This window comes from Panthera onca, chromosome F1, assembly GCF_046562875.1.
Source record: "Panthera onca isolate mPanOnc1 chromosome F1, mPanOnc1 haplotype 2, whole genome shotgun sequence".
Classification (NCBI taxonomy): domain Eukaryota; kingdom Metazoa; phylum Chordata; class Mammalia; order Carnivora; family Felidae; genus Panthera; species Panthera onca.
Window position 1 is genome coordinate 18,231,501 of NC_138355.1, and position 23,746 is coordinate 18,255,246.

General features: G+C 39.8%; 1 protein-coding gene across 1 annotated transcript; it reads right to left on the reverse strand.

The window, feature by feature from the left end:
* Position 1: 1 nt before the first annotated feature.
* TNFSF4 (TNF superfamily member 4) lies at positions 2 to 22,300 on the reverse strand. The gene is made up of 3 exons (XM_060643540.3): positions 21,812 to 22,300; positions 5,341 to 5,389; positions 2 to 3,076 (listed from the first exon to the last, which is right to left on the reverse strand). The coding sequence occupies exons 1-3, from the start codon at positions 22,298 to 22,300 to the stop codon at positions 2,727 to 2,729; spliced, it is 888 nt and encodes a 295-aa protein (XP_060499523.3). The 3' UTR covers positions 2 to 2,726.
* Positions 22,301 to 23,746: the final 1,446 nt, after the last annotated feature.

Genomic DNA, 23,746 nt, shown 5'->3' on the forward strand with positions numbered 1-23,746 from the left:
TCTTTTATTTGTTTCCATGTAAATATCAATATTATTATTAGCTATATTATTAATATCAATATTAATACTTCCTGAGAGCCAGAAAAGCACTAACTACAAAATTATGTCTTAAAATAGGGGACCTGCCCAGTATGCTTAAGAACGAATTATGATTTTGGATCAAGATTGGAATCCCTTAAGCCATCCCCTAAACAGAAAGTTACTAAGTAATGATTGCAGCTGCTTTTTGGAAGAATCCTCAAGAAGGCTGAGTGAAGATGTTAGTTTGTCTAAGAAAAAAAAATCCAAGGCTATACATCTTGACTCACAGCAACCAGTATGTAGACGTTTAGCATGTACATTCACAGTTAGCACTATAAGATTCTAAAATGATCATTTAACAGGAGAGGAAAACAGGATCCAAAAATGGGAAGTTACTTGCTTAAGGTCACATAGCTAGTTACTGACTGAATCAAATTAGGTTTTCAATCTCCTGACTTTTCATTCAGCTCTCTTTCCACAAAACTTTGTTGTCTCCGAAGAAGGGTTAATTATCTTTCTGAAGGAATGACTTAAAGAGGACAAACATATTTTGATGGGTAGAAGTGGGAGAGGGGGTGAAGCTGGCGCATGGCAAAATAAAATCCCTGCATGGCCAAAGGAGGCCAGCATGGGAAGAGCAAGCCACGTGTACCCAAAGGGAGTGGGCATCTGTGAGGAAGGACCATGACACCAAAGACAGATAACCCACAGAACAATTATGCTTAGGCCTGGAATGTGCATGTCCAGGAGAAATATAGTTAGACATTTCAAACTTTAAAAAGTAAATATATATATTCTTAAATATTATCTAAGTCATAAACATTTACTTATTAGATATCACCCATTGAGTAACTTCAACTTTGCAGACCATAGTCAATAACAAAGAAATACACATACACGCACGCACACACACACACACACACACACACACCCTACACACACCGACACACACAGATTTAAATTCTCTGAGTAGTTAAGACAAATGTCATAGAGTATCTTGCTCAGAACAATTCATGTAAAGCATTTAGCCCAATGCCTGGTCCACAGCAGACCCTCCACTGTTTACCTATGATTATGCTCATGGTCATGATCACGATCATGAGTATGTGAGTGCCTTGGCAGCCACTCAGAGCTTGGTTACTCTTATGTACAATTTCTCTTACTTAGCTTCTTTTTATGATACATCTTTGTTTAGCTTCTCTCCATAACAGATTAAAATAGAGGGTGCAGGAACATAGGTGGACATAGATAAAACACATGGAAAACTGTGTTAAATAGATAGGAAAAAGTCAAAACGTAATTGAGGCCATTTAGTGTAGGGGCACACTGTCTTCCACCTTTCTGGGGATCCTGAAGATATCACTGTACAATCACTGTGATGACACAGAACCATCCAGAAAGATTCTATGTTATGTTATACACTGTATTTAAAATGGGAGAAAAACATTTGCTGCCATTTAAAAATTTTATCAAAAATTTGAGTTCTTACAAATCATCTGGAAGTTTGTCCACAGTGCCATAAGCCTGATGCATCAAGAGGGATGTTTAAATTAAAAATAAGTGGATCTTTTCCCCTATTGGTATTGGCTGATTATTGGTCATTCTAGTCTCAGTTATCAATGTGAGATCATATATGATATGATGGTGTTTGTAGACAGATGTCAGTATTTTTCATATAATAGCTTCTCAGTGTCTCGTCAGTATTTTTCATATAATAGCTTCTCAGTGTCTCAACATAAATTTGTGTTTAAGAAAAGAATTGCTTCATTTTTTAAACTAGCAATGTGGTATACATGTACAAGAAATGGAGCTGATTGTATATTCAGCATAAGCAGGAGAATGCACATGGGTTGCTTTGCCTCCTGCTTATGTCTTTTCCTTCCCAGACTATTTAAATTCTTACTGACTTTTACCCTGAGATGTCCAGTTTCACTGCTCTCCTATGCGATAAAGATAACCCTCACAATAAATTATCTTGCTCTCCCGAGTTTGGAAAAATCTCTTACAGTTTTCCTGAAATTTCTGATTACATTTTTCATAGCATCTTTGAAGGGAAATCTCTATTAATTACATTGGAGGCTGGAAAAGCAAAGTGGCAAAGAAAAAAAAAAAAAAAGCCCAGAGCACAGAGTATTCTTTAGCTGGCTGTCTTCAAGTCCTGGCAGCTGTTCTCAAGATGATTTTCCTTTTGAACTCCACCAAATGAGAGAAGTATTTAGGTACTATGCAAATAGCAACTAATTTCATCTTGGAGAGATACCACCTTTGACAGATTCATGTCCCCTTCCTTTGTCCTCTTCATTTTGATAAAGCCAGATGTCAAATTTCCAGCAAAGGGTAGTCAAGTGTCTTTTTCAATAAAGAAAGTTTATTATGACAATTTCCTGATCAATAGAAATAATGTGCCTTAAGGAAGGGGCACCTATTTTCTCATTTTTGTAGAGGTAACTAGTAAGCTTGAGGCAACCATCAGGGATGAGGGATAGGTGATTTAGAAGATGTGAAGATAAATAAAGTTAATTCGTATGTAAAATAAGTTTTAAATATCCCTGAGTTAGGGGATCTGCTTCAGGTCACATCCCGTGTGGCCATATATGGGGGCTAAGCTAGGACGACTTCTCCACTCCCACAGAAGAATCAGAGTCCTGTCCAACCCCAGTTCAATGTTCTTGCTGGTGCCAGGCTTAGGTGCAGCCCTCAGGTCCTCAGTAGGCACAGAATCCACCAGGAGTTTGAAGAATGACAATCAATTCCCCACCATTCACCTGGATGTCTTTGTAGGCGGTATTGTGAGTGGTCACGTTAAAGTAGACTTTGTCCTTAAAAGCCAGATGGGCCACTCCAATGGAGTCGACAGATTTGACATTGCTCAGGGAGAAGAGAGGTTTCCGACCCTTCCTGTAATAAAGGCTGAGGTTGAGCTCCTCAGAGAAGTAGCCCTTCAGGGAGATGAGATAAAACCCATCACAGTTGATGATGATTGAGTTGTCTTGCACCTTCATGGTTTCATCCTTGTTTGGCGATGTGATGATGCAACCTGTCCCATTCCCACACTCTAAGGAGGGGAGGGCAAGAAGAAAAAAAAAAAAAGAATGATTTCTTAGCACAGCATTGGGCAACAATCTTCCAGTACATCTAAAAACATATGAAGAGAACATGATCGGGAAAGATTTCTGAAAAGAATAAAAGAAGGAGAGCATTGTGTTTCCACATGAGGGTTGGAGTCTGCTTTACCTGGGGAATGGAAGAAGAGGCAAAGCTAATACTAGTGGCCAAGAGGATTTCAGAATGGAGCTGGATGCAAAAACTAACAGGTTAGAGCAATTGGCAGTGGTCGCAACAGACCAGTGGCAGGAAATGGCACTTCGAAGTTTCTCTGATTTTTCAAAACCAGGAGGTGTTGCCACTTCAGTGCTTCCTTCCTTTTTCAATGAATAGACAAGGGCAAAGGGTAGCAGGATTGCCCCTGCCCAGGGCCTGCACACCCCGTTCACACAAAGCAATTGCTCTTAATGCTGCCCTATCCTCTCTCCACCTGACTGTGAAGTGCAAGTTTGCCACATGCCCTGGGCACTGGACTTATCAACAGCATTTACTGTAATCTAGTTTTATTTGCTTTTTTGTTTCTCTAAATGGCTAGCTAGGGGCGCCTGGGTGGCTCAGTCGGTTAAGCGGCCGGCTTCGGCTCAGGTCATGATCTCACGGTCCGTGAGTTCGAGCCCCGCGTCGGTCTCTGTGCTGACAGCTCAGAGTCTGGAGCCTGTCATTAAGCCTGTCATTGTCACTACCATGATCATCCCATGATGATTTTTATCAGTTACCAATCCCAGCTTTCAGCAGAATACAGGTTGAGGATTATTTAGGCTCATGCAAATGAGGCTAAGAGCTTCTTTGCTAGCAGTCACTTAAGTTCGATAATGCTGCCATGCCCAGAATGTCTGTGGGCTCAGTTCTGCTCGATACAATGTAGGTGGAAGAGTTCAAGAACACAGACCTGCTTCTCCATTTTACCTTTTTATTGCTAGTTTTTCCTGGAAAGTGCTTTGGGGAAAGTTACTACCACAGGAGAGAGAAGATAAAGGATGGGGGAGGACACAGATTGATAGCTTTGGTAGCTTTGTGTAGGGCCATTCCAAGTGTAAGGCAAAAAGACTAAATTTCTTTTATTTCTACCTCAGCCACAATATCATTGTGAATGGCCAAGCAACCACATCTCAGATTACCCACTCTGGTCCATGTCCCTTAGTCATAGGAAAGAATAGTCCCCACTCTTGGGCACAATTCAGTTAATTCTTGATTTGCATCAGGCCCAGGTGGCATAGTTTAAATTGAAAATGAAGACCACTTTTGGAGGGCAAGATATACTTCCCTTCAGGCAAATGAAGGGAATGAATGAAACAAATGAATATCCATATAGAAACTACTGGTGATTGTCCTAATACTAATCATGGATCCAAATAATGCTCTCCTAATAGTGGATCACCTTGCCTTCATATTTGGGACCTCCCAACTCTCATTAAGACAGAATATTGTCCTATAATCAACTTAGTGGGAAATGATGTGTCAGAAAGTCATCCTTTAGTTTTCTTACCTATGAAAAATGAGAATAATTCCCATTCAGAGGTTTCCTGAGAGACATATAAAGTGATTAATAGTGACAAGCATATATTTGGTAACTAATTACTCCCTTTTATTCTTTATACATTTTCTTTGTCCCTAATGAAAACAGCATGCAGGCTCTAACAATTGCAGGATTTCATACTTCCCAAAGAATAGGAAGAGATCCTGTTTGGGGGAAGAAATTAAGAGACTAGAAAGAAGATTCATTTAAAAGCATGAATCAGGGGCGCCTGGGTGGCGCAGTCGGTTAAGCGTCCGACTTCAGCCAGGTCACGATCTCGCGGTCCGTGAGTTCGAGCCCCGCGTCAGGCTCTGGGCTGATGGCTCGGAGCCTGGAGCCTGTTTCCGATTCTGTGTCTCCCTCTCTCTCTGCCCCTCCCCCGTTCATGCTCTGTCTCTCTCTGTCCCAAAAATAAATAAAAAAGGTTGAAAAAAAAAAAAAAAAAAAAAAGCATGAATCAGGGGCACCTGGGTGGCTCAGTCGGTTAAGCATCCAACTCTTGATTTCAGCTCAGGTCATGATCTCAAAGTTTGTAAGATTGAGCCCCACATAGGGCTCCATGCTGGCAGTGTGGAACCTGTTTGAGATTCTCTGTCTCCTTCTCTCTGTGTCCCTCCCCTGCTCACTCTCTCTCTCAGAATGAATGGATAAACATTTTTTTTTTAAAGAAAAACATGAATCAATTGAACAATACTTACTGGTAAATTGTACTTTGATACTTTGAATTGGAGGATACTGAGGTGGCACCTGATGGAGGAAAAAGGATATATTTTTAGGAAAAAAGGTGAACAAATGAAATTGACAAGTCATATCCTATGAAGCAGAAATGCAGGAGCTATAGAAGGAATGACTTGATGAGAGACCATTTTTTCTATGAAGATTAGACCCAGACTTGTACCTGCTCCCTTGCTTTTCTATAACATTTCCTAAGATGAGCCAGGAGTATTCTGTCATGCAAGCATCTAAGATCTGTCCTCACCTCTGCCAAACCCATCTCTAGTATATTGTTTTGTCTCTCTGAGCCCCCCTTTCCCATTTTGGATAACAGAGCATTTAATAGTCATCTTGAGAAATCCATTGAGTCATAGAGATCCCCTCATGCAGAAGGCTGTGACCAGTCATTCCACCATGGCCACAAACTCCCAGGATGCACTGGGAGTGAATTCTGGAAGCTTCCTGGCTACTTCTTCTTTCACTGCAACACAGGAGTAAGACTATTCTGTCTTCAGATCATACGGGCCATAGAAACTGGTCTAATCCTTCAGAATTCAGTAGATTTGAGTGCATATATTTCTAACATTGGCTCTTTCTCTTTTGTTTAATGGCTTGAAAAACCTAACTTGAACCAAGCGAGTACTCAACAGCAAGAGAGGTAAAATAATGAAGAAAGGAAGCCTGAATAAATGAAATGTCTATAGTAATATGATGGTTAAAAGAACAAAGCAGTTCAATATGGAGCAATCTCCAAAATATATGAAGTGAAAAAAAGGGGGCAGAATCATGTATAAAATATATTACCATTCATGTTAAAAAATATTAATAATGCTTGTATGGGCATTAAATATATCTGAAGGAATTCTCAGAAAATGGATCATAAATATTGCCTCTGGAAAATGGAATTGGAAGCCTGAGGTCAGGAATGGGGGGACACTTACTTTTCATGGTCTACTTTTTTTATATTTTTAAAATTTTGTACCATATGCTTGTATTACCTACTAAAAAAGGAAATTAAAAAGAAAAACAAAAAGCACCACCTATTGCTCCTGCCTGGAACAACATCTCTTCTCACAGATTATTTTTGGCAAGACATTTTGCTCAAAGGCATGGTGAGGGATTTGTTTTCATACCCTGGGGTGTGGAATCCCTGCTTCCCACTCTCCTGGCACACCAGTGGCTGCAGTCAAGCGGATTCCACTGGGGACTGCCCACACACGAGGAATCCCCTACTTCCCTTCTAAGCCTTCTCATCACAAGCCTTACCAAGCTGAAACCAACAGGCGGCGTAGGAAGAAGGGAGAGCCTTTCTGAGAGCTGCCAGTGGTAAGCACATGGAGAGAGCTGTTGATTTAGGATGATTTGAGAGTCTGTCCCCTCCATGAACTGTTTGTGACAGCTAAATTAGTATCCTTCATGCTTAAGGCAATGTTCTGGAAGAGGGCCTCTCAAAGGGCATATTACATTATCACCATAATCCCCTGGGTAAATAAGTGCTCCCAATGCTCTCTAGCTGGTTGGTCCCAGCATGAATGGCCACATTTCAGCATGCAGCAACCTTGGTTTTAATGTCAGCGGGGCAGGTACAGTGTCATCCCAGGCAAGTTTCATAACTTTCCTAGAAGTCAGTTTTTTCATCTTTAAAAATTACCAGAAGATCACAGGCATTTCTTCCAGCATTAACTGTCCATGATTTGGATTTTAAAAGTTGCAGTGCTAAGTCAATTTTAATAAAAGAGAAAAACATTGGGGCGCCTGGGTGGCGCAGTCGGTTAAGCGTCCGACTTCAGCCAGGTCACGATCTCGCGGTCCGTGAGTTCGAGCCCCGCCTCAGGCTCTGGGCTGATGGCTCGGAGCCTGGAGCCTGTTTCCGATTCTGTGTCTCCCTCTCTCTCTGCCCCTCCCCCATTCATGCTCTGTGTCTCTCTGTCCCAAAAATAAATAAAAAACGTTGAAAAAAAAAATTAAAAAAAAAAAAAAAAAAAAGAGAAAAACATGAAGGCTCTTCGTCCAAGTTTACATCAAGCTCTGAGATCTAAAAGCCCTCATGACTTAATTATTTGACTGATTCTCCAAACGCTTCCTGCAAATCAAAGGAAGTTCTGAATGTTTTGAAGTACCCTTACGAAGTAGGGGTGGTTATAACCAAGAGGACATTCTCTGAGACCAAGGAAAGCCAACGTGACTTCCTCTCTAGGGTAGATCTAACAGAACTCCAGGCTCAGGTTTCCTGTTTCTTCTCCTGAAGATTGACCAGTATTAGACATTTATATATTCTCAGAAGTTTTCTTACTGGCATCAATACCATTAAGTCTAGGAAATGTTGTAAAATAAAATAAGATTCTCCTTCTTTCCTCTTCTTCTGTGCACTTCCACTTTTCCCTTCGTCCTCCATATTTGATTCTTCACACTCACTACCCCACTGCCCTGAACCACCCTCCCAACAGACCCTCCATAGCCTGGCTCCAACCTCCTTGTCAAGCTATATTGCCACACATATCCTTTCCATGTCATACGCTCTAGCCAACCATTTTCTCCAATCTTTTTGCCCTTGACTAGAGCCTGGTAGGATGAGACAGAGAGCACAGACTTGGGAGTCAGATTCAGTTCAAATTGTGACTTATCTAGCTCTGTGTATTTGGAGATATTATATACTATTTCTGAGCATTAGTCTTCATCTGTGTGAAACTATGGCATAATAATTGCTATTGGAATGTTCCAGATGACTGTGAAGTTTAAGTAAGATAACATGTGAAAGCACCCAGCAATCAGGCTGGCGAGCATTTGAAATATATTTGCCTCCTTTGTTCTCTCTGCCAAAAATGTCCCTCCATCTGTGTCCATCCATCAAAATATCACCACCTTCAAGGCCTAAATCAGGAAATGATTTTTGGCTTCTGCCCTCGCACAGTGAGTGTTTAAAGTCACTCTGTTCACATGAATGTTTATAGCAGCTTTGTTCATTATTGTCAAAACTTGGAAGCAGCTAAGATGTTCTTCAGTAAGTTAATGTATAAATACACTGTGATATATCCAGACATTGGACTCTTAGTGCTGAAAAGAAATGAGCTATGAAGCCATGAAAAGACATGGAGGAACCTTAAATGCATATTACTAAGTGAAAGAAGCCAATCTGAGAAGGCCACATACTGTATGATTCTGAATACAGAACATTCTGAAAAAAGACAAAACCATAGAGACAGTTAAAGATCAGTGGTTGCCAGGTGTTAGGGAGCAGGGGGAGATGAGTAGGTAAGTACAGAAGTTTCAGAGTAGTAAGACTATTCTGTATGACACTGTAATGGTGGGCACGTGCCATTATTCATTTGTTAAAACCTATAAAATGTACAACACGAAGAGTGGATCCTAAGGTAAAAAACAAAATAAAACAAAAACTCTCTATTGACTTCCACTCTACCACCATACGTCTCATCTGCTCTACAAGACTATTTAGCTGTATGACCTTGGGAAATTGGTACTAACTTGCTGAATTTCAGTTTTTTCACCTATAAAATGGAAATAATAAAATCTATATCTTAGAGTGAAAGAAGATTAAATAATACAATGTTTGTGAATTTTCACCATATGGCCTGGAATATTGTAGCAGTCGACAAATGTCAGCTGTTATTTTCGGATGCACATGGAAGACAAGATCCATGTCATGTTCTTAATTTATTCAGCACAACACTACTCAAGCCTTATATATGAGTATGAAATGAAGGAATTATTAAAATAGTGAATAAAGACTATCAAAGTCCCTGAAATATTAGCTCTTTGGCTCTCGTAGCCCAAAGAAACAGTACAAAAGCATCTGGGCCTAATGAGAAAGAATTACCAGAAAACAATCAGAAGATATTTATTTTACCCACATACAAACAAACATGGTCTTTTTTACCATGATGAAAAGCAAAATCCTCAGATCCTTTCCAGATACTAAAAGAAAAGGGAAAATATCAAAGGTCTCAGAGAGCTTCCATGTAAGAACAAGCTATAGAACAAAGCTTCTTCAATCTGGAAAGTCTGAAGAACCCACATCATTCTCAAAGGTGAAATCCAAACTCATGTAGGTCAAGCACATCAGAAAAAGTATAGTCCTGATGTTGGAATGAAGTGGTCTCAGAAGCATAAGTATAAAGGAAATCGTTTCCTTGATGCGAACAAGAAATGTTTGTTCTACTGAATTATTTGGTAGTTGATTGAATAATATGATTGTCATATTATTTGGTGGTTTGAAACAGCATCAACAATTACTGAGTATCTGCTGTGTGGCAGGCATTCATTCAACTCTGGGAACACAAAGGAATAGAATACACAATTCTTATTTTTGACAAACATATGCCAGCTGAGGAAATAAAACCGTCCCTCTACATAAAACCTTTGGGAATCATCAATAGACAGTGTATGCGAAAAAGTTCCAGAGAACAAAAAAATCACTGCAGGCTTTGGCAGCTCAAGGAGAAAAAAATAGGACAGAGGCCTTGAAAGAGAGAAAGGGACCAGATAAGCAAAAGACATTCTATGGAAGAAAGGTCTAGAAATGAGACCATTCTTGGTATTCAAGAAAAAAAAATAAAAATTCACTAAGAACTTACAACATGCCATGCATTAGGTTGTTCTTTCTCAGAATCATTACCTCATTTGCTGCTCAAAATAATCCTATTAACTATGAATAATAACAACCCATGTTTTGCAGATAGGAAAATGAGAATCAATGCTCTTAAGAACTTGCTCACAAATAAACAGGTATTAACTTGAATTTGGTTGAACTCCAGTCCCTGATAATAACTTTTCACTTTATCCTATATTATCTTAAGAGTAAAAAACAAACAAACAAACGAAAAACACAAAACCTATGAAAACATTTGTCAGAGGGTCAAAGATTAATTTGAATTATTTTCATCATAATACTAATGAGGAATAAATATTAGGTTTTACACAGTTGTCAAAATATTCATATATATCTCAAAATATCCAGAAGTTCTCCAGAAACAAAGCTCTTCAGACAACTCTACAAGGTCGTCTGTGTTGTACAGGTTGGCAAAATTTCTAGTGAGGCTCTGATTAGGTTCAGTTGTCCTGGCATGGAGCAGCAGGCCCGTGAACAAGTACAAAGTAGGTGGCAAGCAGGTGCTGCAAACAAGAGCCAGAATTAGGTCCATTCCTGGCCTCTCTTAGCATCTTGAGCACTGAACTGTCCAAGAACATGGTTGGGACATGTCTGATGACTAGAGTTTACCTAGCAGTCTGTACCGAGTTCCCAAAAATGTGATGCTTCATTCAAGGGCTCATCTTGGGAGAGTGTGAGTTTCTAATTCTGACTCACTGGGATGTGGCAGGAGGCTGCCACCTTTATACTCATTTGGCGTTTGTCCTGGAGAGGGGCATCTGTGGCAGGAGGGAATGATAGTCATCAAATATGAAAGCAGGAAGTGGGCTCCACACTTACTATGTGGGCCTTGCCCTTCCTCACTTGATGTCAGGCTACAGTGTCAGGATCCTACGTGGGAGTGCGCTGGGATGTAAATCAGTGTTGGATGGTGGGGAAAGCGATCTGTAAGGGGGACTCCCCAGTTGACCATGCCATTTCGCACTGAATGTGAGCCTCATCCAACTTGGGCTGCATGTCAGTAGAGAAGACCTGAGAGATCATGAAAGCACAACCTCACAAGCTGTTGGTGTATGTCTCAAGGAGCCTCTGAAAAGAAAGATGGAATTTTCCATACTTAACTCATTACAGTAGGCTGGGGAGGTAGACTCTCATCCTGCTGCATGTGTGTGTGCACTCGGTGGAAACAGCCTCCTTGCAAAGGGAAGGGCCCGCCTCTGATCGGGGAAGTTCACGAGCCCACTCAGAAAGGAATGAGAAGAATGGGCAAAAACTGGTACTTTGGCCAGGGAGGCTTCTGTATTCATAAAACCATATCCCCAAAGGTACATTTCTTAGAGATGAAGAGGTGTGGCCTTGAAAACCTCTTCTAATAAAGAGTCTTTTGTGGGGGATTTAATGAACATAAAGAAGAGCCGTTTTAATTGTCATCCAAACACTTTCTCTTGCTCCTCCCCACCTTTCACCGTGACTGCTGGCACCTTTTTGCTGTAATTTTTCTCCTACTATTTATTCTCTTCCCAACTATACAACCCATGTGAAATCCTAATGTAGCCTGCTTTCTCTAACCACTTCCACTCTTCCTGCCAAACTTACTTACTAATGGAGATCTCTCAAAGAGCCATTTACTGAACCTCTCGTAGCTCAGAGAACAAGAACTGTGGTTCCATTGTCCTCAGTGCTTAGCAATTAACAGATTCCTAAGAGAAATCCAGGTGTTCAGGTAAACAACCAAATGAAGCATAAGCATCCAGGTGACATGAACATACCTTCAAAATTATATGACTGACCTAAGACAACCAATTATATCCCCAAGGGAAGGGTATTCTTGTATCTGGGTTTCCCTTTCCAGATTAACTGGGGAAGTCCTTAAAGTACATTGGCAGAGGAGTCTACCAAAACGTTTCTAAGAACACCCTTCTTCACCCCAATGATTAAGTCTCCACCATAATATCCTTGTAGAAGCTTAGTCTCTAAGCAACTGGAAGGTTCTGTTAACAATGTACCCACTGTATGATTATGAGTCTTACAATGCATCAAACATAATGGCATTCAGTAAATAATGTTTGCTGAGCTAAGGTGGAACTTAGCCCCTTAGACTATGCCCAGACCTTAGCTAGTGGCTACATAATCACATAATCACATAGAGCTGACACTGGCTGTAGCCAACATTACACACTGCTCAAGGTTTTTTTAAATTGCCTCATTCTTCCTTGAGTACAAAGGGAATAGCAAAATTATCACAAGCAATATATTTCTATTTGAAGTCACTCATTCCCCATTTCACTTGCTATACAAAAAGGAGGGATTGTTGCCTTGGGAGGGCAACTTAGTAGAACTGGACAAGGCATTCATCTGGGAATAGGAACACCTGGGTCTGGTTTGAAGCCATCTATAAGTCCCTTCTCTTTCTCAGTTTCTAATTTCCTCATCTTGATGTCCAACCTCAGTTAAACTGATGGAAGAAGCAGTAAGAAGTGCTTATTCACACTGTGGAATAAACAATGCCCATGAACTCTTCCATGTCAGAGATTCAGCAAATCACAACATTCAAGAGAAACCCTGGGAGATTGGGTGATAAGAAGACCTTTGAACACATCTTTTCAACACAATAAATCCCTCTTCCTTAATAAAAGCAGTAGGTCTCCTTCTCAAGTGACTCCTTCTGATGGTTAGTGAACAATCAAAGATATCTCTAGTGTTCTTTGTGCAGTGAAGCTCTTAGCCTCATTTGCATGAGCCTAAATAATCCTCAACCTGTATTCTGCTGAAAGCTGGGATTGGTAACTGATAAAAATCCTCATGGGATGATCTTGGTGGTGACTTTACTAAAGCCTTTCCTAATAGGTATAAAGATAGGTAGGTAGGTAGAGATATAGATATAGATATAGATATAGATATAGATATAGATATAGATATAGATACAGATATAGATAGTGGAATATTATACAGCCATAAAAAGGGTAAGATCTTGCCATTTACAACAATATGGATGGACCTAGAGGGTACAATGCTAAGTGAAATAAATCACACAGAGAAAGGCAAATATTGTATGTTTTCACTCATATATGGAATCTAAAAAACAAAATGAATAAATAAATAAAAGCAGAATCAGATCTATAAATACAGAGAACAAATTGATGGATGTAGGGGGTTCAGAAAAATGGGTTAAGGGGAATAGAAGACAGGGGCTTCCAGTTATGGAATGAATAAGTCATGGGAGTAAAAAGTACAGGAATATATGGAGATAGGTGGTGAACACAGCAAATGTATAGAGAGGTTGAATCACTCTGTTGTACACCTGAAACTAATGTAACATTTTATGTCAACAAAACTTGAAAAGTTTTTTTAAAAAAAACTAAAGCCTTTCTTTTAAGGAATGGAAGAGAAGTAAAGCATCTAATGCAAAAGAGGAGTGTGCTCACTTTATACTCCCAGTCAAGAAACCAGGTACTGACATAGGTAGATAGCTTTCTGTGAAGCTTCTTACTGAAGTTTCTCACTGTACCCTATGTGGTTATCCAGTACGTCTCACACACTGTTATTGCTTCTTTAACCATATTGTTTCCCCACTGTGTTGGAAACTCTGGGAGGGCAAAGAAGACCATATCTCACTCACCACTGTTTCCTCAGTGTCTGACAGGAAAATAATAACCATAGATATTGTTAAACAAGTAAATGAATAAGAGGTTTGTAGGGGTTTGAATAGTGTCACACACACCCCCCCCCCCCCACCTTTCATGTCCATCTGGAAGCTCAGTTTGTGACTTCCTTTGGAAATAGGGCCTTTGCAGATGTAATTAGTTAAGTTAGCATGGGACCAACTAGATTAGGGTGGGCCCTAAATCCAATATGACTGGTGTCCTTAAAGCAAAAGGAGAGGACACAGTGGTACACACATGGAGATGGTGAGGTGAAGACGGTGACAGAGCTTGGGGTAATGCAACTACAAGCCAAGGAAGATCAAGGACTCCCGGGAGTCACCAGAAGCCAGAAAGAGGCAGGGAAGGACTCTTCTCTAGGGCCTTCAGAGGAAAGACTTCTCTATGGCCCTGGAAAGACTTTGACTTTGAACTTCTACCATCCAGCACTGTGAGAAAATACATGTTTGCTGTTTTAAGACACCTAGTTTATGGTAATTTATCATGGCAGCTCTAAAAAACTAACACATTATTGAATAGGTATTTACAAGTAGTGGCAAATCACACTTTCACATTAAAGTAAATCTTTGAATCAGAGTCTGACGGAATTACAAAGGCCTAGGGAGATTATGTAGTCTAATCTCCTTATAATTTAAAATAATAATAATAATAATAATAATAATAATAAAAGAGAGAAAATCGGGCTCAGAAAAGAAAAGATGAGCTAATACCCAAATTGAGGTCCCCTTTCTCATCTATGAATATACCAGACATGCAATATTCCATCTTATAAAAACAACCATAAGGTATTATGCAACTGTTAAAGCTTCATTGATCGTGTTACCTACGTTGGCATAAATAGATTTAACTCTCTTTTAGAAAAGAATCTTCCTCCTCCATAGTAGGTCATAAATCTTTCCCTCAATTTCTCCTCAAAAACTACGAATGCCAGAAAAGGAAACAAATTTTAAAACAGCCAGACAAAATTTGTAAAGCCAAGAGTCATGGAGTCTTAGCCAAGTGTAATGGAAAGAGACAGGACTAGAATTTAGACCTCGTCTTAATTTCTAACCCTGACTTTTCTATGTAAACCTAAGCAAGTCTCTCAAGCCTCACATTTTCTCATTGAAAAACTGGACACAAATATGTGTGTAACTGCCTTCAAGGTAGTAGTGAATTAGTGAGGACAAAAGTACAGAAAAGATCTGCAAAAACAAGGGGCTGTTATTGGAAATAACAGTAGGAGTGACAGCCCTCAGTTATCCCTCCAAAAAGATCTTGGCGTTCCCAGTCTTCATTGTACCGTATACAGGGCCAGGTTAGGAACTTTTGGGGAGTTTGAAGCTAAAAACACTAAGCACCCAACACATGAGTATTTCAAAATTTATTTTATATACAAAACATACATTTATAAATTTATAAAATATATAAATATAAAATATATAAATATATTTTATATATACTTAACTGTACAGTATGTGTTTTACAACTTATTTTATAACCCATCAGGTTTTTATATTTGCCCTTAATGACTGTTTTTGCTGCTTGCTTTCAATTTTTTATGACACTCTCATCTTCATCCAGATCTTTGATGGTTTCTCTGGCTCTGCCATAGCTATACCTACAGGAAAGCCCAGCCCTGAGGGTACACCATTTAAACTCACTGGACTCTCACTTCCCCACATATACAGTTTGCATTTAGGGAATGAAGGAAGCATTACTATCATATATAATGCTCACTACATTAGTGTTGGGAGAATTAAAGTTGAGTCTACTGTCCATTTTTCTATCGGTCAGAGTATGTTCTTAAATAGCATTTACATGTTACCAAAGCTAGACAAATTTATACAATTAACAAGCCACCTAAGCTACATCTTAGAATGAAAGGTCTGTGGAAAGCAAATTTGATTATGCTAGCCCTATCCCCAATGTTTCCGGTATCATGAAAAAGATGGCATGCTTTTTCTAGACGTAATTTTCGACTCTATTTGGCAACCAAGTCATTGAAGAATTGGATAAAATATACCAAACTGGGGGGGAGATGGAATAGGCATGTTCTAAGTGTGTCATTTTAGATCTCTGAACCACTTTCGGATGCTAACCTGATAACACTGTTATGCCTTCATAAATTTCTCCCCTTTGCTCTTCTTTTCTCCCACCCAGTCGTGGGCTCTCACTTAGAAATCTATGTTCAGAAATGCTAGCATTATTACAAGGGTTTTGGGACTTGTTTTTAACCCTAAAAATTACAGTAGCAAAGTCAGTGTTCATGAAGCTAAGGTTAACCTTAACTATGATACGCTTTCTGAGGTCACGGGGTGTGCATACATGTGTATACATGCCACAAAGTAAACATTTTAGTGGCCCTAGCCTTATGGAAGCATGTTCATGAATAATAATAATAATAATAATAATCTTAGCATTTACAAAGCTCTGCAACACAACATTTGCTCCTCACAACAACCAAATTCTGATTTTGGAAATGATTAAACTGATGCTCTGGGAATTTTACAGAATTTACCCAGGGTCATGAAGTTAAAAGGCTGGACTGAACCAGTCATCTAGTTTCTGGTCCAGCACACTCTCTCCTGTATACCAACAGCTCCTCCAAAAGTTTGCGATGTTTTGTAATTTCATGTAAGGAAGTGTTTTGATTCCTTCATCTGGAAAGATACGGACATCAAAAGTATGGATGGTTACAAACAAAACACACAAGCTATAGGGTGTCAAGACCATCTATTTCAGCTGGGACTGGGAAATAACCTTTCTACTTTGCAGTTCAGTTGTTTATTTTCACTCACCAAACATAACATAAAAACAATATTGCAGGGGCGCCTGGGTGGCTCAGTCGATTGAGCATCCAACTTTGGCTCAGGTCATGATCTCACGGTTCGTGGGTTCGAGCCCCGCGTCAGGCTCAGTGCTGACAGCTCAGAGCCTGGAGCCTGCTTCGGATTCTGTGTCTCCCTCTCCCTCTCCCGCTCCCTCTCCCTCTCCCTCTCCCTCTCCCTCTGCCCCTCGCCTGCTCACATTCTGTCTCTCAATAATAAATAAACATTAAAAAAATTAAAAAAAAGAAAACAATATTGCACATGGCTTCTCTAACCTAGATGTCTCCAGAAGATTAATGTTCATTTTCTATGAATGAAGAATCCCTGAAGAGTGGAAAGCTGCAGTTTCTGTAAGAGTGAAGGGCACAGAAGTAATTGCTACTAAAAGAAATAGAATTGGAAGGGCAGGATGGTCAGCCCTGGGCAAGGCTGGGTTTACTTGGTGCTGGTAGTTAGGGGCTGACATCAGAGAAAAGGAATCAGGAGATTATACTCTTGGGTCTATACCAAGCTTTCCAGATCTCCCATGCATGTGTGAATATGTTTGTTTCTGTATCTGTATATGTATGTGACATTTTCCAACATGATCTCTCCAAATTACTCTGTCCTATTTTGAATATGTGGGTGAGAACATGTAGCTAAAATTTTCATTTAGGAAATATCATCACTGTGTAGAACATATATCTAAGTTTTTCACTGAGAAACTATCATCACTGTGTAAATAGTCAACAATATTAGGCCCCCGGTACTGTTCATCCTCTTACACATGGATCAGCACTTAGCTTCCTGAGAAATAGGCTCTTTAAAAATAAATAAATAAATCTGAGAATGGTTAGTTTTACTGTGGTGCCCCCTAGTGCCATATGAGATTTGATTCACTTTCTGTATTTGCCAATAAGTAGGCCACACAGTAGAGAAGCGAAATTTGGAGAAGCAACAATTTTAGTAATGTTTCCTGTATTTTCTTTTAATAAATAAATGTGCCCCTTGGCAAGAGTGACAAGACCCTTTGTGATCTGCCCCCGCCTAAGTTTTCAGCCTCATCTGCCACTTTTCCCTATGAACACTTCAACCATTCTGAACAAGGAAGCCTTCTGCCCCTACCCAACACCGTCTCTCTTGTCTGTTTAAAGAATTTCCCCTCTTTCTTCTAATATCAGCTGAAGCATTACCTGATCCCTGAGCTTCTACCGTCTCTGAGTTTATGGGGTTTTATCTCTAGATAGGCTATGTCTAATGCCTGCTCAAAAATCCAAAGATTCTGTATGTTTTTATCAGTACCTCCCCTAAAAACCTGAGAAATATTTAATGACAAATCAGTTCAATCCTTCAGATGTTTCTTTTCAATTCTCACAGAATTGTTTATGAAATGCAAACTCAGTTGTATCAGAAATCACTTATTTGCATGTTATTAAAAAAAAGAATTTCTAAAAACTTGTTAGGTTGCATGGGGACGCATTTAAATTGAGCTAATCTGAGACAAGATTTTTCAGGCAAAAACACCTCTTTTTCTTCCTAAATGATACAAATAAACATCCAAGTTATAGCCTGACATTTCATCAATAAACTGTGAATTCTAATCCTGGGCATTGTTGGTACAGAAGAGGTCAATTCACTTTCCAAGCATCTCCACTTTTGTTCTTCCCACCAGTAAAAGTGGAAGGAATGTAAAACTTTCACTGGGGGGGTTGCTGAAGAATCATCACTAAAAAAGGGCACCTGGGTGGCTCAGTCAGTTAAGTGTCGGACTCTTGATTTCAGCTCAGGTCAAGATTGAGCTCGGTGTCAGTCTCCACTAAGTGTGGAGCCTGCTTAAGATGAGATGACTCCCTCTTTCTCTGCCCCTTCCCTGCTCACACATGCAATTTTGCATGTGCGCTCTCTCTCTCTCTCTCTTTCTTTCTCTCTCTCTCTTTTCTTCTATCTCAAAACAAAATTATCACTAAAAGCCCTCACCTATATAGAGTGCTATAGTGAAGGTGGTATAAATCTCATAAGAGCCCTGGCTTCAAAAGCCCTGAGACACATGGATATAATTTACACAAACTCCATGCTTCAAGGGTCAACTTTTTTCTGCCATTGTTCCCAGATGAAACTACAGATACAATTGGGAGCTTTATATTTTAAATGGTAGTCCCAATAAATATCTAAAAATGTCTATTGGCTTTAGTGACAGAAGCACTCAATTTTATAACTTGTGTCATGAATATTCTTCTAAGGCATCCACTTCTTTCCCCTTTCTAAATAAGGCATTTAGCTAACCCATATTAAGTTATCTGATATGTGTATGATATGTGAATAAGTACAAGTTACAAATATATGTGCAAATTTGATTTCCCCCAGTCCCTTCTTAAGAAGCATAAATCCATAAGCTTAGACACAAAAACCTGTTTACTTATATTTTGTATTTCTCAAATCCTCATACCCATTCTACAAATATATATATGAACTACATACTCACAGGATATCGAGCTGTAAGAGATCTTTCTGTTCATGTGATCCAGCTGCCTTGTGTTAAAATGAGTAAATCAAGGCCCAAAGAGGGAAGTTACAGAAGGAGTGGGTAAGATCTATCTTTCTTTCTCGCATCTCAAAAACTCAAACTTCTGCTTTTCACGTAAGTAAATAAAACTCAACAGAGTGGTGAGAAAACAAAAGGTTATTAAATAAACTTGATTGAAGAGAAAGCCCACTGTAAAATGAAGTTTAATAGCTATATCTGTATTTTTTTTACAGACCTATACATGTAGGCAGTTATTTTATAAAGCTAAAAGTTAAATGTAGGAAATGAAGAAAAATCATGATTATGTTCCAAATATGTTTTCCTGCAATAAAATAGATCCAGTTTAACTGGAAAAATGATCAGCATTTCAGCTCAATTTCACCCTTTAAACACATCACTGGCATATCATGTGGTTTTTTTGTTTTTTATTTTATTTTAGTGAAAGAGTGTGTGTGAGTGGGGGAGAGGAGGAGGAGGAGAGAGAGAGAGAGAGAGAGAGAGAGAGAATCCTAAGCAGGCTTCACGCTCAGCATGGAGCCCAATACAGGGCTTGACCCCATGACCCTGGGATCACGACCTGAGCCTAAATCAAGAGTCAGACACTCAACTGACTGAGCCACCCAGACACCCCTGAAATACCATGTTTTATAAAAGTAGGGGTTTGATTTACATCACCACCAACCCCATCCTTCAACCCCATTTCAACCAAAATTCCAAACAGTCTTATCAATGAGTTTAGGAAGGCTACCAGTCTATGTCCCTTTTTCAACAGCTACTCTATACCCTTCTCTCCTCTCTCTCTCTCTTTCTTACATGCACACTCACACACACACTGCCGCCACAACCATTTGATCAAATTCCAGGGAGAATACACATGACCCATCTATGCTATCCTTCCCCCTAATAGACTAAATGAGATTAAATGTAAGGACCCATTATGCTGCCCTTGGTCCTACCACAGTACAAGAAATTATGTTAGCTAAGACAGTCTAGCTAAGAAATAAGAAAAAAAATTAAAGGTAATGTCAAGTGAAGAATTTCAAATATCTGTGCCAGAAAAAATTTTGTATCCTGAGTATATGAGAGCACATTTCTTGAGAAAACAGCTCTAACATACCTCCTGGGTCTTTGCTTCCATTTCTGTGCCAGGACCACAGAAAGCTAATTCTCTCCTAGCGATGGGCTCACTGTGAATTCGAGCATCCTAGAAACTCGTGCTTATGTTTCCTTCCAAGCTCTGTTCACCTAGTCACTGGGTGATTTGCCAGAAAGGACCCCTCTCCTTCTCAGCATCTCCTAGGTATTGACAGTCCAGGGCGGCCCTGCCACCAGCTGGCTATAGAGCTGTTTCACCTTTTTCTCTTTCCTGCTCAGAGCCCTGGTGCAATTGTTGAGCCTTGACTGGGGCCATCTGTCTTGTCTTTTTATCATCCCACGGTGTAAGGAAATATGTAACACTGTGGTTGTTTGAAAAGCACTCTCAGGGCTCCTAGACCTGGTGAATGCACTCAGCTATTCTATTTTTGGTCATTCTCTTTGTTTTCTTCTCAGAAAAGCCTAATTCCGGTCTATGTCTTAGGCATCCTGCCATGGACACGTTGCTCCTCCCCCAGCCCTCCCCTCTAATCGCCTACTCTAATTTCACGCAAGGGGCTCTGCACAGAGAAGGAAATGTGTGGCAGGATGAAGAGAGGACTGGCACCTTGTGCTCGCTGGTCTGCAGACCTGACATGACACCAGCTACGCTTCTGGAATTTAGGAACATGAGCCCTCTCTGCGGTACAGTGATCACAACCGCACTCCCGCCGGCCTCTATACACCAAAAACCCCTACTTCCGGTAGACAAAGACAAGCCCAGGCATTGGCTAGGACTCTGCTTATCTTCTCCTGGTCTAATTTAAAGTACCCAGTCTCTGACATGGCCATCAGAAATGAAAGCTCCTACTGTCTCACCTTTCCCAGGGAGAGGCTTTTCCAACCCAAAGCAGCCTGCCAAGGAAACAAGAATGATCAGACTGGCCCCAACAAGGAACCATGGGAAGATTATACATTTATTTCCTTTTCAGTGGAATCTCTTGTAGTCAAGAGCATCCTTAAAGACCTAATAATGTTTGTAGTTATAAACAAGTAAATGTAAAAAATAATGTAAAATGGATCAGAACAAAGAGAAGGAAAAAGGGAAAGAATATCTGCATTAAGTGGGGGAAATACTTAGAAAGATGATCACCCACTACACAATGCATTGGACAAAGTGGGAAGAAGACAAAGTGATGTCTGTAGGTTGTGACTGGCAGAGAATAGCTGAAATACAATCTCTGATTAAGTTGGTGGGGTCATCATTTGGCCATGTATGCATATGCATGTGAACATGCACATCTCCGCCCTTAAAAAACACAGGTTAGCTATTTAAAGGAACTTAATGTTGGTACCTTCAGCATTCTTCAAAAAGCAAATCACCTATGGGGTTTATGAATGCAGTGGAAAGGTGGAACTGGTCCCTTTCTTGTTTCCTTTTTATATTAATCCCCTGATCAGATGCTTACTAGCAGAATGGATAAAGCAAGTATAGCAGTGGCTCCATGCTTCAAAGCGACAGCTCATAAAGGAATGTCAGGATTCTTGCACTGCGAGGAAAAGAAGAATCCAGAAGCAGTGCCCATGCCCTACCTCCACTGAGCCCCACCACTGCCACTACTGAAAAGAAGGAAGGAAAAGAAAGACAGGAGGGTGTTTGACCACACTTTACAATCACTGAGGGGCAGGTCGGGGGGCAATCAGGAATTTTGACATCAGACTATTTCCAAATGACTGTAGCTGCTGGAGCTACCATCATCACAAGCTGGAGGAAACAAAGGGCCCAGTGGAGCATCTTACCTGGGAAGCATAGAAGTGCAGGCAGATGTAGGTGAAACACAGGAGCAGCCCCAGCCCCTGAATTACAGCCGCCACCAGCAATAGCTTGTTGCTCTGGAATCTTCGCCCTGGTGCGTTTCCCACATTCTCATCCAGGGGTTGGACCCCTTCCATCTTCACAATCAGGATGCAGGGAAGATGAAAACTGTAACAAAGGGGAGCCTGATGGAGGACTGACCTCTTCCTCACAAAGAAGGAGGGGAAGGGAAAACAAAGCTTATCAATCAGAAAATACACAGAGGTCCTGGGACCAGAGATAAGAGGCAATTGAAAGAACAGAGCACACTCTCTCAGTTTTAACACTGCAGCTTCTGCAGGCAGGCGGGGGAACTTCTTTGTGACTAATCTGAATTTCCCCTTTACTTTCTTTCTTTTTTTTCTCTGGGCTAACAGGGAGTTGTTTTTGTGGCATTCCAGTTCTGATTTGAGTGACTGCGAAATGACAGTCATAAAAGTGTGCTAATTTCTTAATTTCTCATTGCACCAGTAACCAAATTGTGGGTCACTTGACAGAGATAAAAATCATGATCCGTTGATGGAGGAGTTCCTCTATCCCTTCCCTGAGATGTCTTAAATTGTAGAAGAGATTTAAGGAAAATGTTGGACGTAATTTCTCATCTGCACTTTATTGGGTAACTAAGCATTGAACCATCGTACAAATATATATATATGATATTTTTAAATAATTATATATATTATATATATTATGTATACATATATTTTTTAAAAATCACACACAGACCATTCTTTAAGTGAAAGAGAGAAAAGAAGAAAATAGGCTGGTGGATCATGTAGCAATAAAGGAGGGAAATCCTCTGATTTTAGTACGTTATATTATAATAAATAAACTAGTATATATCAAGCATCCACTATTGTCAGACACTGCGCTAGACAGCCTTACAGTCTTTTTCTCACTGGATCCCTTGAGGCAAAGTTAGAAAAAGCTTATATGATTAATTTTAAGTATAACAGAAAAGAGGCAGAAGAGTATCCTGACGTTTTCCTCTTCCTTCCACTTTTCATTTTCCCCCTACATAATTTTTGCATGAACGAAGAAATTAATTGATTCAAATAGGCTTTGAGGATTGTTCCTTCCTTTGAGGTTAGGGGTGGGACTCAGAATTTGGAAAGTAAGAGTATCCTACCAATAGACGGGCACTACTTACCCTTTAGTGCTGAGATAAATGATAAAAGGAAATAAGTCATGTAATGATTTAGAATGTCAAGTCCAAACTGACAGATATTTTCTGAGTACTTAGTAAACCCAGTGCTGTACTGGAGGACAGGGGTATGCTGGGGAGGGGATGTTTAAGGCACAATTCTGTCTCTTCTCTGAGCAAGCAGGTCTCTCTAAGCTCCCGGTGAGCCATTCAACAGATACTTAAAGAAAGAAGGGAGGAGGACTATTTTGATATTAACAATGTAAGATGCCATATCAGTTTAATTTTAGAGAAAGTGGATATGAGGGAAATGGAAAATAAATTCATGGGTACAGCATTATTTGAGGAAAGTATGGATTAATATCCTCAATATAATAATTATGCCTTGCACTTGGAGAACATTTTGGTCTTCAAGTTTTTGTCTGAAAGATAAGGTAACAGACACTTTGTCATAGACTCCAAGCCAAAATTAGAAAGCAAGTTCCATTGAAACTTATCTCTAGCTAGTTATTCCTATGTGCAAAGTATATATAACATACAGGGTATGGAGGAAGGAAAAATGAAAGAAATAATTGTGTGTAGAGCCCAATTCTTGTGTAATAGTTGATAGTCATAAGTAGACATTAGACTCTACCTATTTACTCATTTACTGTCAAAGCCTAACTAACAGAATCAAAGGAGAAAAGCCTAAAATACTGTCTGAAACTATAAAGACTAACTGACCAAGATTGTACAA

Coding starts and splice junctions, on each gene's coding strand:
- TNFSF4 (XM_060643540.3), bottom strand. CDS start 22,300: ATGACTGTCATTTCGCAGTCACTCAAATCAGAACTGGAATGCCACAAA. Junction 5,390..21,811: donor TGCACTTCTATGCTTCCCAG/GTAAGATGCTCC, acceptor TTCCTCCATCAG/GTGCCACCTCAGTATCCTCC. Junction 3,077..5,340: donor TATCAAAGTACAATTTACCA/GTAAGTATTGTT, acceptor TCCCCTCCTTAG/AGTGTGGGAATGGGACAGGT.